Below are 12,996 nucleotides of genomic sequence, written 5' to 3'. Positions count from 1 at the left end.
AACCTTCCTTTGATGTGTCCCCTCAGCTTATGGCACTTGATGGCTTGAAAATCACTGACTATGTAAGTCACAGTCCATTTTCATAACTCTGTTTGGGGGTTTTTTGCTTCCTGGGATAGTTATAATCTTAAATTTTCTGAGGAGATATAATTCCTACCACATCTTTTCTACCCCCTGAAATATTCTAGTTTTGGTTACAACTTTTATCTGGGGACCTTGAAAAGGAAGGAGCTGGGAAAACTGAGTTAAAAAGTAACAATTAAAAAACATTTTACACTTCCTACATGGATCTCTGTGCACACTGATACAGATTCCTATTCAGAACTTCAGATCCCACGGAGGTGCTTTCAGCATCTCCCACTTGTCACCTTCTGGAAGGGAAGACTACAAAGAGCCGTGTGTCATGTCAGCATACGAGGTGCACAGCACTAATAACCATGTTTAATGTTTGTGTACAGTGCTGCACAATAGGTGTTCAAAGTGCTGTGCTGAGAATAATTAATCCTCCAACACATTCATGTAGTAGGTGGATCAAGCATCATTTTCACAATTTCACAAGGGGGAAAAATAAAGAGGCTGTCAAATCTGAAGATGACTAACTAGAATTTGGTTGCCTGTCTTCCTCAGGCTCTTTCAAATCTCTCTGCCAGAGGCAATGACAGTTCACAGACTCACATCCCAGATCTTTCCAGTTCTGTGGTTGTTCACTTCTGGGCCACACTGCCTTCCTAAAGCTACCCTTGTCTGCTAGTCTGGGATAAGACTGGGTATTTTTATTCACTTGCTCATTTGAAGGGTCAGGGATCTCGGTGTTTATGAAACCTCAGACTCAGAATCCTGGAGTTTGGGTACTTTTCAATGCATGAGTGGAAGGAGGCAAGCTCAATATTAGTACAAAGTTCAAGACATCCCCCAGAAGCTCATGGGTTTGGAAGTTGGAAATGAAGGAACAATGCTTTAGCACCTATCACCTCTACAGCTTCTCACCACTGGCACAGGAAGTCTATGTGGAAAAAAGTTCCTTTGGATCATCTTCCCAATACAGGGATGCAACTTAAATATTCCTCACAGAAGCCAGTTTAATATTCTGAAGATCCTAGGACATCCTAACTCCCCAGAACTGGAGAAATACTGGGAGAGTGCATTGCAGTGCAATTTTCTGTGTCTGAGCCTTGGATGTATAAATGCATCCAGCCACCATACATTTAAGAACAGCAGTAAAAACCAACATTTGTTTTCAGTATGCCCAGTCTTTTAAAACTGACATCTGTTCTGAATCCCTGCACAGCTCAATGTTTTTCACTGCATTTCCAAAGCCATTATTTTGTAAATAGATAATTAATGCTTAAATACTTCTTTCAAGGGGTTTCTACATTAACATAAAAATAGTGCAATTATCGATGGTCAAAATGGCATGACTACAATATATAAATTCTAATTCCTTTTGCTGCTCTGAAGCTGATTTTTTCATCTTCAACGTGGTTTTAATCTGGTTTAAATGTGAGTATTGCTGAACTTAAAAATATACCTGTTAAGAGAGGAAGAAAAATAATTACTATCATTTTGCAAAGCTGAGTAGTAAAGCAAAAGTAAAGCTAAGCCTAGTGACCACAAGTTTTTCTGAAAATCTTTTTTCAAAACCTTTAAAAAGTAGAGATGATATTTATTAACAAATCTCTGATTCTGTCTACAGAATCTAATACTACAAGTTTAGATCAAATACAATCTAATTCTAGAAACAGATAATGTTCTAGTAATGCTAATTATTACAATTGGTAGATATCTTCACTCTAAATTATTTTTTAGTCTGAAAAAAAATCTCATCCTTTGTGCTGAGTTTTCCTAGGTCAACTTCTGAAATGCATGTCAAATAATGTAATCCTTTTTTTTTGTCTGTGTTTGTGTGTGTACAACATGTAATAATATTTTCAGGAAAATACTCTGAAGAGCTAATTATTGTTTTCCATTACAACTGCAAGTCACTTTCTCTTTTTTTTATTTCCAATTTACCTTGAACTTGAATCTTAAATAGAAAGTCTGTCTTAGAAATTGGAAAATCTCAAGCAAACACACTGAAACAATATATATTACACAATGTGTTAGTTTAAGTAATTTTCCCAATCCATGCACAGAAGAGAATTCTCAGAGAAAAGATGGAAGTATGTGTTGCAGCTTATACCACAGATCAGCTATTTAGTTAAATTTCCAGGAAAGTAACCCACAAGCTCAAAGTGACAGCGGGTCCTGGAGCATACACAATTTGGAAATTATATTACAGGCTTGAGCAAAGGGAATTACATGAACAACTGACCCAAGCGGGCAATTTTCAGTGCCAACAATATAGGAGATAAAAAATAGAGATGGTTTTGGAGTCAGTATTTGATGAGTGTACTAAGGCAGGACATATGTCTTTGTATTTGTCCTACAACATGTTTGATTGACATGCAGGTAAGGAAGGGAATAAATAACAAAACCCAAAATAATGAAAAAGCTGCAGATTATTTTTGTCTGTTTGAAATGTTATCATTAAAATCTCCTGAACATGCTGGAAAATTAGCACACATTCAAAGTCATACCATGAATTCTTATAAATCATCAGAAAGTTTCCCTGGGTTCTTGGCCTCCTGTTCATTCCTACCATAAAACATACCTTGTACTTCATCTTATTCTGGTTCTCCAAAACTGAATTTTTAAATTTGGAAGAAAAATACAGTAAGAGAACAAACTAGATAAAAAAAGAAAAAAGTTGAGATATGGTAACAGGAGAAGGGTCTATTCAGAAAAAAAGAGAAGGGAGGGCAATGAGCAGGTTGGCACCGTTTGTATGCTTTGTAAACTGACTATTCATTCCCTTAATTTCCTAAGTTACCCTGAAAAATGCCATCTCATTGTTCTGTTAAAAACAGAATAATCCACAAGACCAAAAAGGAAAAGAGAACTAGGAAATTTCATTGTGCAGGGAATAAATCTGTAGTTCTCAGAACATGGGCAGTTCTGGTCTCACTCTTTTTATAAGGATGTGGAACAAAGAGGTACAAAGAGTGACACAGATGATCAAAGGCATTTAAGGACTTCTGAACAATCTTCAGCCTAAAAAATATCTTAGGGGCAGATATGGAAAGAGCCTAAAAATTTTTAAGCAGAATAAAGAATGATAAATTTTTTCACTTGCCTCTTCCAGTATTAGGAAATACCAAATGAAACTAGTAGGTGAGAGGTTCAGAATAAGCACAGTTCATCTCAACATCCCTGTTATGACAGCACAGGGATGAACTGTGCTTATTCTGGAACTCTGCTGCAAAACTGTGTCTGTGCTCAAACTTTGCACTGACCCAAAATGCAATTAAAAAACTCAGAGAAGAAAAATCTATATATTAAATTAAAAGTAATGCTGGACTGCCTACCAGAGAAGGCTGGGAAAATAAGCCCAGACAGTGATCACCAACATTTTATCTCTTCCACAGAATTAGACACCAAGTCAGCCCTAGTGAAACCTCAACTCTCTCCCTGAGAAAGGGCTTAGAGAAAAACACACATGACAGAAAGCAATTAATCACCAGAAAGAACAAACTGAAATGAACTAGAGGGCTTTAGGGGTCAGAAGTATAAAACTTGGTGACTAAAGGGCTGCCAAAACAGAGCACCTGGGTACCAGCCCCAGGCAGGGACAATTCTGGGATCGTAAGCGCCGTTACTGAGCTGGTAGCGGCCTTCCTGGGAACCAGGGACAGTCAGAAAAAGAGAACAGATTTTAGGGGATGACTCATCCAGCCAATGTGCCTCTATTAGCACAACACTTGAGCATGTGCTTGATAGAACCATAAGGCCCATGGAAGTTAATGATGGTAATGTAAAATAAATTTTCCATCAGACAGGCACAGGAGTTTTGTGTAAAGTGCAAAGATAAAATCTGAACTTGCTGAAGGGTGAGTTCATCTGGAAAGATGCAACAGAGAGATTAGAGCGGCACAGACCCAAGAGGGTATGGCAGAACTGAAAACTGAAAGGTGGGAATCAGTGATGCACATAGAGACTTGGAGCAAAAGCAGGAGGAGGGTTTTATCTCGTGCTTGAGGGGAAGCTGAGATCAAGGGAAGCTGTACCAAACCTGGTGTTTATTGCAAGGTAAAAACAAAGTTGTAATCTAAGGACAGCAGGAGACACAGATTAGACCAAGAAGTGGGAAAGCGAGCCCTGTACATGAAGGAATAAACAGGGAAATCTGGCAGCAGCAAAGAAGAATGTCACTGGAGGAAAAGTTGGTGCCAGAGTCTGTCAGTTACCTTCTCAATAAACCAGTAAAATATTAAGGAAAAAGGAGAAGGTTGGATTAGCTGCAAAATTATGGAAGGTACTGGAAGCAGCTATCTAGAAAAATCAAAGCTGTTGGAGACTAACGCCTTCACAAAAAAATGGACAATCAGCAAAACCTTCTGAAATTCCTTCTCAATGGGGATGCTTTTAACCATTCTGCCATTTACTGCAGATTTTGTGAGCACTCAGTATATTCAAGAGTTGATAAACTGGTTGATAAACAACTAAACAAAAACTTTATTAAAAATTTAAGTTAAATCTTTATTTTAAATTGCCAAGAAACTGAACAAAAACCTTTTAACTTGCTAACTTCCTGTATCTCAGATCTTTTGCTCTTGCAAAAATATAACTCCAACCACCAAGATCACCTTTTCCCAAGCGCACGCTACCATGAAATTGGAAGCATGCCTGAAAAGTCAGAAAATTAAGCCCTTTTTTTTTGGAATAAAAATGATGAAGAGAACATCGCAGAAATGCCTTGGGAAATCTTCCTACCATTCTGAGAGGATTTCAGCTTACAGACATCTTCAGAACACCGTACAGCTGTGACCAGCAGGGAGGCAGATGGAGAACTGGAGACAAAAACTCCAATTGCAGCAAGCAATGAGCACAGCCCCATCCTTGCTCACCAGCAATATCCCAAAGCACTTTTCTTCCCACACCAGCAGATAAATAAAATCAGGATTATTTAGCAGGGGTAACCATATGGTTTGAATAATTTGTAAATGCTATTTTCAGAACATTACTATAATACATGGTAAAGACCTACAAAATAGGGTCAAAACTTGCTGGTTTATAACCAACTTGTTCCATTTGGGTGCAGAGACAGAGTTGATGGCTCTATATCAATTATTCCACTTGCTGTTCCTACCTTCACAGAAAAAACCAATTGTTCCATGTGGGGCATATTATTGGGTTCCTGAGCTCAAATAAATATTTATCAGCTGTACTAATAATTATTTGCTAGTAAATATTTGTTTAAATTGTGAAGTCCTGACTTTCCTTTTTAAATTCCATTTCAGCCTACATGCATCTGTCTGCTTTGTGCCTTCCTAGTGGATTGCTGCAATATGTAGCAAAAAAAAAAAAAAAATAAAAAGGAAAAAAATGCAAAGATATCAACTATATCAACTATAAGAAAGAAAATCAACACAAAAACTTGAAATCTGTTACCCTTAAACTGTGTACTTTGTGTACTTTCTCTCTCCAACTCCTTCATTCCCTCTCACCTTTTTTTAATTAATGAAGTCCTAAAATCCAGAAGCCACTTTTATTTTAAATTAAGGTATCTGCAATGCTGCAAGAACAACACTGATGAGGGTTTTTGTCTGGATACAGCGCATGCTTTCCAATTTTAATTTATTTTTTTTTTTTAGCATATACAAAACATTGCAGAAGCACATGTAAATCATCACTCTCTTGCCCAGTGGAACAGAATTTCAGTTAGCAATGCCAAAAGTTGCCTACAGAAGGCATCTACATCTGGTCTGCTACATCCAAGGCAGCAACCACAGGCACGCAGGGTTTGCTTTGTTCAGAATTCATCTCTGTGGCGCAGCTGAGCCTCAGATATAAAAAAACCCTCAAACCTATGAGCCCTCTGGGGTTAAACAGAAAAATGTTTTCAGTCACAACAACTTTTTAGGGGAGGCAGCAAAGTTGTAACAATGTATGCAAGAGGTTTTATGCAAATCATTAAAGCCTCCTGACTTCAATTGTTGCTAACACCAAGAAGTTGCTTAATGTACACTTGAGAGTGTGAAGGCAGAACAGATGAATAGTCTCACAAATCCTATTTGCTCAGTTGGAAAAATGCAAAAATATTTGTTGAATCTAAGGAAAAAAAATCTGATTCCCGCTCACTGCCATTCAAATTTAAAAGTCAAAATAATATTCATGATTTCTGAGTGTGTGATGGTTTTTAACTGGGAGGCAGAAGGGGCAGATACAATCAGTAAACAAATTTACTGTCGAATCCACACAGAATTCAATACCTACCTAGCCACTCGTTGAATTTTTTTACTTCACTAGGAAGCCCCAGCTCAGTAAAATCACCAGCATGTATTAGCACATCTCCATATGGCATTTGGATGGGATCAGTTCTTGAGTGAGTATCAGAAATACAGACAAATCGTGTGTATCCTGGAGGCTTCGGAGCGTCATGGGGCACCGGATCAACCCTGCAGGAAATGCATCATAACAAGGTTATAAAGTATTTACCTACTCAGTGCCTGCTTTGCAATTCTGACACTACTTTTTTACCTTTACAAAAGAGTAAACAGATTTCTAAATCTGCCTGATGGAAAGATTTGTTAAAACAAACCTAACACTAATGGGAGGTGTAAAAATTCTTGATGTTCACATCACAACATTTGCAGTGTTTGTTGGGTAGATAGATTAATTTAAAGAGATTAAGGAAAAGAGATTGGACTCTGGCAGTAACTCTGACACAAATACAAATAAATAAAAGGTATTGCCATTTTCAAAGGAAAAGTACTATCCCATTTCATTGTTTAAATATGATTACACTGTACACAGGAAAAATATTTATTTTAGATACATAAATACATTTAGATGCTTTTTTTCCCCCTAATTATAACTTCTTTTCTGCAAGTTACTCAATTTGAGCAAATTTAATTAACACATTTTGGAGATATGTTTCAGTGTGTTAATGCAAAGCAACATTAAAACTCTCCTAACAGCTGTAAATGTATGTTAAAGACTGACTATTGTCAGGACAAAGTGACGACTTTCTGGGCTTAATTACACTAAATGAAATCAGATGCTGTGAGGGGTGAGGCAGCATTGTTCAGAACCCAATCTCTACATTCAAAACTGAAGAAACTAGAAGATCTGACCCAGTTTGATGAGACTCACTTGTATTTTACAAGAGGAAATCAGAGAACACCCCTCTGCCATAGAAGGAATACTTATTTCCAAATCAATCTTTTTAACCTCAATCCATATTTTGTTTGAATACATAGAAGCAAATCTATCTATATGCAGCTATACTGTATCTGCTACTCCAGTTAGGGAATTCTGGTGGAAAAAAATAAAAAAGCAAGAGATGCAAGAGTTATATTAATGTCACTAGAAACCAGAGAGATATACAGAAATGTTATAAACTATTTTACTTTTACAACATTTCTTTTGAAAGGGCAAATAAAATTAGTTTTGTTCCCTGTTGCAGTATACAGTACATATTTCTATCCCTTGCTGGTTGTGCTTTAATTCAGGAGCTTACTTTTACATAAACAAACTCAGGGGAAAAAATTACAGAGATATTTTCTTTTAATAATACTACTTCTGTTTACTAGGTAAATTTTCAAAAAGCATTTTAGAGCTTAAAAGGTGTAAGATAATAATCTTTAATCACTCAACCTTTTCTCTGTGTCAAAAAATCTATGAAATTCATAGGCAGATAAACTGAGGTGGTTTTGACAACTTCCCAGGATAAGTGATAGGGTGAGGAACAAATCTAAAACACTGAAACCTTGTTAAATACAAAAAAAGTTCTTAGTATTTTCTACAATGTAACTAGAAAACCAGAGTATGAACCAATTATTTTGTTTCTTTGCCACATAGGAAGAAGAAATACTGGGGTTTTTATAGCAAAACTGGAGGAGCAGCCTTTTTGTACAAACACCTTAAGGCTGTCTTTCTGAAGTTCAGGTTTTAAGCAGAACGTAGTTGAGTATGAGCTGAGGGGTAAACCCAGCTGTGATCAAATCCTACCTGATGAACCACATGCCAGGGGCATGTGTAAGCAGGGATGCAGTGGGAACTCCAAAATTTGGGGGGCAAAAAGTGCAGTGCTTGGACTCCAAGCAGCTGGAAACACCTTGTGTAGGGCATGTGGGGAAGGGCAGATGAATGAAAAGAGTTAAGAAAAGAGTTAATGAAAAGAGATGTTAAAAATGCCTCTGTTTTGGAGGAGGAGAGAGCTGCACAGGGCAGGCTCCAGGGGCGGCAGCAGGAGTGCAGAGGAATGTGGGTGGTGAATGGTGGGGCTCCGACTGGGAGGTGAGGATTTGCCCTCAAGTGGGAGCTGGGTGAAGGATGGTGCAGTCAGTTCACAAAATGAACCAGGAAGGTTGGATAAAAATGATGAGGGGCTGACCTTGGCTATCACTGTAGCTGTTCAAGCTAAAAGGATTAAACACCAGTGCAGTAAACTGAATTACTGCTCTCCCGGCCCAACACTTCCCAAAGCGAGTTACAGATGGCATTACTGAGCCAGCTTTAAATCATGGATACTGCCTTGGCAAACAGAAGGATATGGACTGGTCCAAAACACCACTCTATGACTTTTCATGCTAGGGTAGCCTTTAAAGCAGGTACAGCTTCTCTTTCAGAAATCTTTTAAAGCTCAGCACAGCAGCGAGCCGGGTGCTAGGGAGCAGTGTATGTTTCACATAGGAGGCTGTGTGGAAAGAACAGCAGACTTACCATGGCAACCCCATGCAGCACATAATGCACATGCTTTGGATGGGGATGGGGAAGGTGTGGACAGCATTTTCCTGGTTGCTGAAGTATGTGTAACTTTTAAATTCTCTGCAATAGGCCAGAAAATTTTCGTGGGGAAAAGGCATCAATATAAAAAAAGCCACCCAAATAAATGAGATGCAGATTTCTCATGTTGAAGTGATATGCATGCACTGAGACCATATATAGGTAAAAGCATATGTCAAGTTTCACAAACTCATCTAAGTTGTATTACTGGAAATAATTTCTGAAGGCTCAATCCCCATATTCTTGTGTAACGCATTCCCACAGCAGCTGTCACACCAACACCCAATGCACAGCTTGCAGCATGAGCAGAGGAATACAGATCTGCTGATTATTTTTGTGCAAATGCTTTTGTTTTTCTTTAGATCAGAAGGAAAACTTGCAGAGGAACAGAAAAGTGAAGTTGGAACATCTCAGAGCAAAAACACTTCTAGAGGTTAGTTTATACACTAGATTTCAGTACTTCAGGAAGGAGTGAGACAGGCACTTTCCAGAAATGACTGATGGACTTGAAAACACTGGCAGAATTTACCATCCTCCTTGTCAGAGGCAATCCAGTCATTTCTCAAGCACAGGGATGCCAGACTACGACAGGTCTAGAAAGGGCTGTCAGCATGTTCTGGGAGCTAAAACATCAAATAAGAAATCCAAACCTGCACAGAGGACCAAGGAAGAGCAGAAGAAAAAGAGCATACAACCCTCTGCTCCCCCTCATCCATGGTTAAAGTAGTTTACTGAGAGTTCAGATGTTAACAGGTCTGTGTGAAATGTTGCTGATTGTCTGCAACATCACTAATGGAGGTATTTTGAACCATGCACAAAGCCTTCACCTCCCTGAAGTTAAGGACAAAACTTGCATGCACAGAAGCAGGGCTAGGATTTCACCCACAACAATCATGTGAATAAAAGGTGCTTTTGTCACCCTTTCTATGTCTACTTTTCCCTTCTTTGTTACTATTCTGTTCACTGGTAGGAAGAAAAAGCAATCCTGCTGGTATTCAGAAACATTATTTACTATTTCTGTACAAAGAGAAAGCGTAGGTCAGATTGTGGCACCTGTTTCAATTGATTTGGCCTGTTTTTCTATTTGCACAAGCTTCTTCAATAGTATTAATCATTCATGAGAGATTGCTAAACTCTTCTGAGAAACTATTTTCTAAGGATATCTTATTTTCAACTCCTTGCTTGGGTGCTGGGTTTCGATCATGTAGTTGACTGTCTAAGCCTCCAGTACCATGATTTCTTACTGGTTAGAAGTTTAAGCAGCATATTGTTGAGAGACAAGTGAATACTAATAAATAACTTATTTTCAGTCCAGTGAAAAACATTTAGCTTTTAAGATCAGGAAACAGACTTCTGAGTGTCCAAGAGCTGTCTGAATATTCACAAAGAATAGCTAAGCCTCAACAAATCAGGCAACCTGCATTTGGCATTTTCATTTGTAAAAGTATTTCAGAACCCACATTTGTTTGTTTGTACTTTTTCTACCATTTGCCAGCTCTATAAACAAAAGATGTTTCCCAGTGCTAACACTCAACTCATTTTACTGTTTGCATTTCAGTAGGATCTAAAAAACCCCAACACAGACCATAATATACTGCCCCCAAAAACCAAGTGTTTGCTCACCATCTTGATATATATGTTAGTCATCAGATTTTTTTATATAATCTAATTTATGCCAAAAAAGCATTCACTAAATAGACACACAGCATTCTACCAGTCACAAGTGCTGAGTTTTTTAACTGCAGAAATCATGACCTACACTTTTAAGTTATCAAATCATATTAAATACGCAAAATGTAAATCAGGTGACTATTTGTTCAGTCTTCCTAAAGGAAAAGGAAGACTGAACAAACACTTTTTTAATTAAAAAATTAAAACCAGCCATCTGATCTAAAGATAAGGCTGCTTCTCTCTTTAATATACACAATAAAATGGTGCAGACATTTTCATTACCTATAAAAATATTTTACAGTAGAATTTTATACTTAATTTATTTGTAATAGCTTTACTGTTTTGCTCTTCCTTCTGGCTTTAAACTTTATGGCAGGTTTCATTTTGTAATTATAATTCTCCACTTTACGTTACAAGTAAATCATCTAGAGCAGTTAATTTTACTGATGTTGTCATTATATAAGAAGTCAGAAACAAACACATTATTTTAATTACTCTTTAAGCACTTGGCACTTTTGGAAAGTAAGTTTTCGGATGGGTGCCCACAGTATTTTATGTATTTATATCATTTTTCCCTTGTATGCAGCTGTAATATAACTAACCAAACAGAATGTGTGCTATACAGATCCAGGCTTGGTATGTTCAGCAACCACGTACATCATTATGCAAGAGCACAAAGCAAACAAACATTAGTTATTAAGACTGCAGAAAGTATCATCCTTGTATCATCTCGTGTTTTATTGCCATCACTTGTTTTTTATTTCTCTTTTCAATACCTAAGTACTATGTATTACACTTACACCAGTGAGGGAATCTTTCTCCCATCTTTTAACAAAGTAGTTTTCAAATGGCCTGATTTCTTGTCATTATAGTAAATATTATTAGAAAGGCAGCAAAACAGCGTTCCTTGAATTCTTTGTGACTGGTCCATGGAATACCACATCAACAAGGCAATAACCATTCTGAAGGCTGTGCCGGAGCAATAACAGCACTATAATACTTACATTTGCACATGCGGGGGCTGGAAGCGTCCCTGGTTAATGTTGTAGAACGTGAAAGCCTGTGTGGGGTTGGAGCTGTACTCATCCACCTCGATGATGAGCCGGCTGTGCTGGTGCCTCCTGGCCGCCATGATGTGGGACTGGGCGAAGGCCATGTCTGCGCGCGGGCCCGGCGCCCTCAGGCCGCCATCTCTGCTATCTGCCTGCTGCGGGGGCCAGCAGCATGGCAGCCCCCGGCCCGGCCAGCACGCTGCCCTCGCAAACACCTGCGGCACAGGGAGACACGCAGCGTCACTGTCGGCACTTCCTCTGCCACGAGGGCTCTGTGGAACGGGAGGGGAAGGCGAGGGACAGAGACAGACTGCTCAAAGCACACAAACTTCTCTAGTCAGCAACCTGGTGAACGTGCTTTACTAGGGGTGGGAAGCACGGAGTAAAAGTAAACTTGCTACACTTAGAAATGTATAAAAACGACTTTGTGAGAGCTGTCTCTCAGTGATGCACAGAGGAGAGGAGCCATAGTAGCCCCCTGTAGCACCCAATGCTGTTAACCTGGTTCAGCACCAATCTGATCTTTGCTTGAGGCCTTTTTACAATTGTATTTTAATTATGGAATAAATTCTCCTTATTAATCAAATTGGCTCATTCATTTATAACAAGAACATAGCTCAAGTGTTTCAGACTTTCAATCCAAACCCAAAAGATAAGACCAAGCCACATCAAATCACAATATTTTTCCAATACAATTGTTCACATTCTTTTTTTTTTTTTCATAGAACTGATGAAGTTTTATTCCCCATCCTCCCTCAGAAAACCCCCACCAAACCTGAAATGGAATACATGACTATGCACAGCACTCAAATGCAAGTAAATTGAACAAGAACTAGTTTAACTAAATTTTCCCAAACTCTTTGACATTAGAGAGAAGCATTGCAAATGCCTGTTCTTTACATCAACAGAAGAGTGAATGGCTTTCTGTGCACTCGATCCTGGTTTTATAGCACCACTGAAGGAACTCCTTGAGGAGCACACAACTCCTTGAGTAAAGGACATATATAGGAAGGGCTCCCCTCTTCAAATAATTTCCAGTCAGTACTACCCCAGCATTCTGAATTCACAGGAAAACAGAGTGATTCCAAGGGTAACACACAGTTAAAAGTTACTAAATATTAAAAAATGTAAAATCCCTGCAGGTTTTATGTTTGGGAATAATTTTTTCCCTGAAGGTTATGCAAGTCTAGAACAGCAGTACCAAAAATGGGTAGGGGAAGAACAATGTGAAACCAACTGGAATGCAAAGAGTATCCCCTAGAAACAGCAGAAAGTAATTTAAATGTGAATTTTACTCTTATTTCCCAGTTTTAATAAAAAATGGATTATAAGCTATAAAGGTGGGTATTTTTACAGTATAACTTTGCATCTTTTTTACAAGTTGTCTGACTTAAACATTGACTTTCATGCAAGCAGGGGCTATTTTCTTCTAGGGAATACAAGCAAT

General features: G+C 38.3%; 1 protein-coding gene across 4 annotated transcripts in view; it reads right to left on the bottom strand.

Annotated features, from left to right (window-relative positions):
• MPPED1 (metallophosphoesterase domain containing 1) overlaps positions 1–12,996 on the bottom strand; it is a 60,214-nt gene that overhangs the window by 35,370 nt on the left and 11,848 nt on the right. For all 4 annotated transcript variants that reach the window (XM_058023729.1, XM_058023728.1, XM_058023726.1 and 1 more), the window contains exons 2-3: positions 11,502–11,764; positions 6,313–6,494 (exon numbers count right to left, since the gene is read on the bottom strand). In XM_058023729.1, coding sequence (XP_057879712.1) covers positions 6,313–6,494; positions 11,502–11,653 — 334 coding nt within the window. In that variant the 5' untranslated portion in view covers positions 11,654–11,764. The remainder of the gene's footprint in view (positions 1–6,312; positions 6,495–11,501; positions 11,765–12,996) is intronic.

Source organism: Melospiza georgiana, chromosome 4, assembly GCF_028018845.1.
Source record: "Melospiza georgiana isolate bMelGeo1 chromosome 4, bMelGeo1.pri, whole genome shotgun sequence".
NCBI classification, from domain to species: Eukaryota; Metazoa; Chordata; class Aves; order Passeriformes; family Passerellidae; genus Melospiza; species Melospiza georgiana.
The sequence above is the reverse complement of the archived record's forward strand: the minus strand, read 5'-3'. Positions and strand labels throughout refer to the sequence as shown.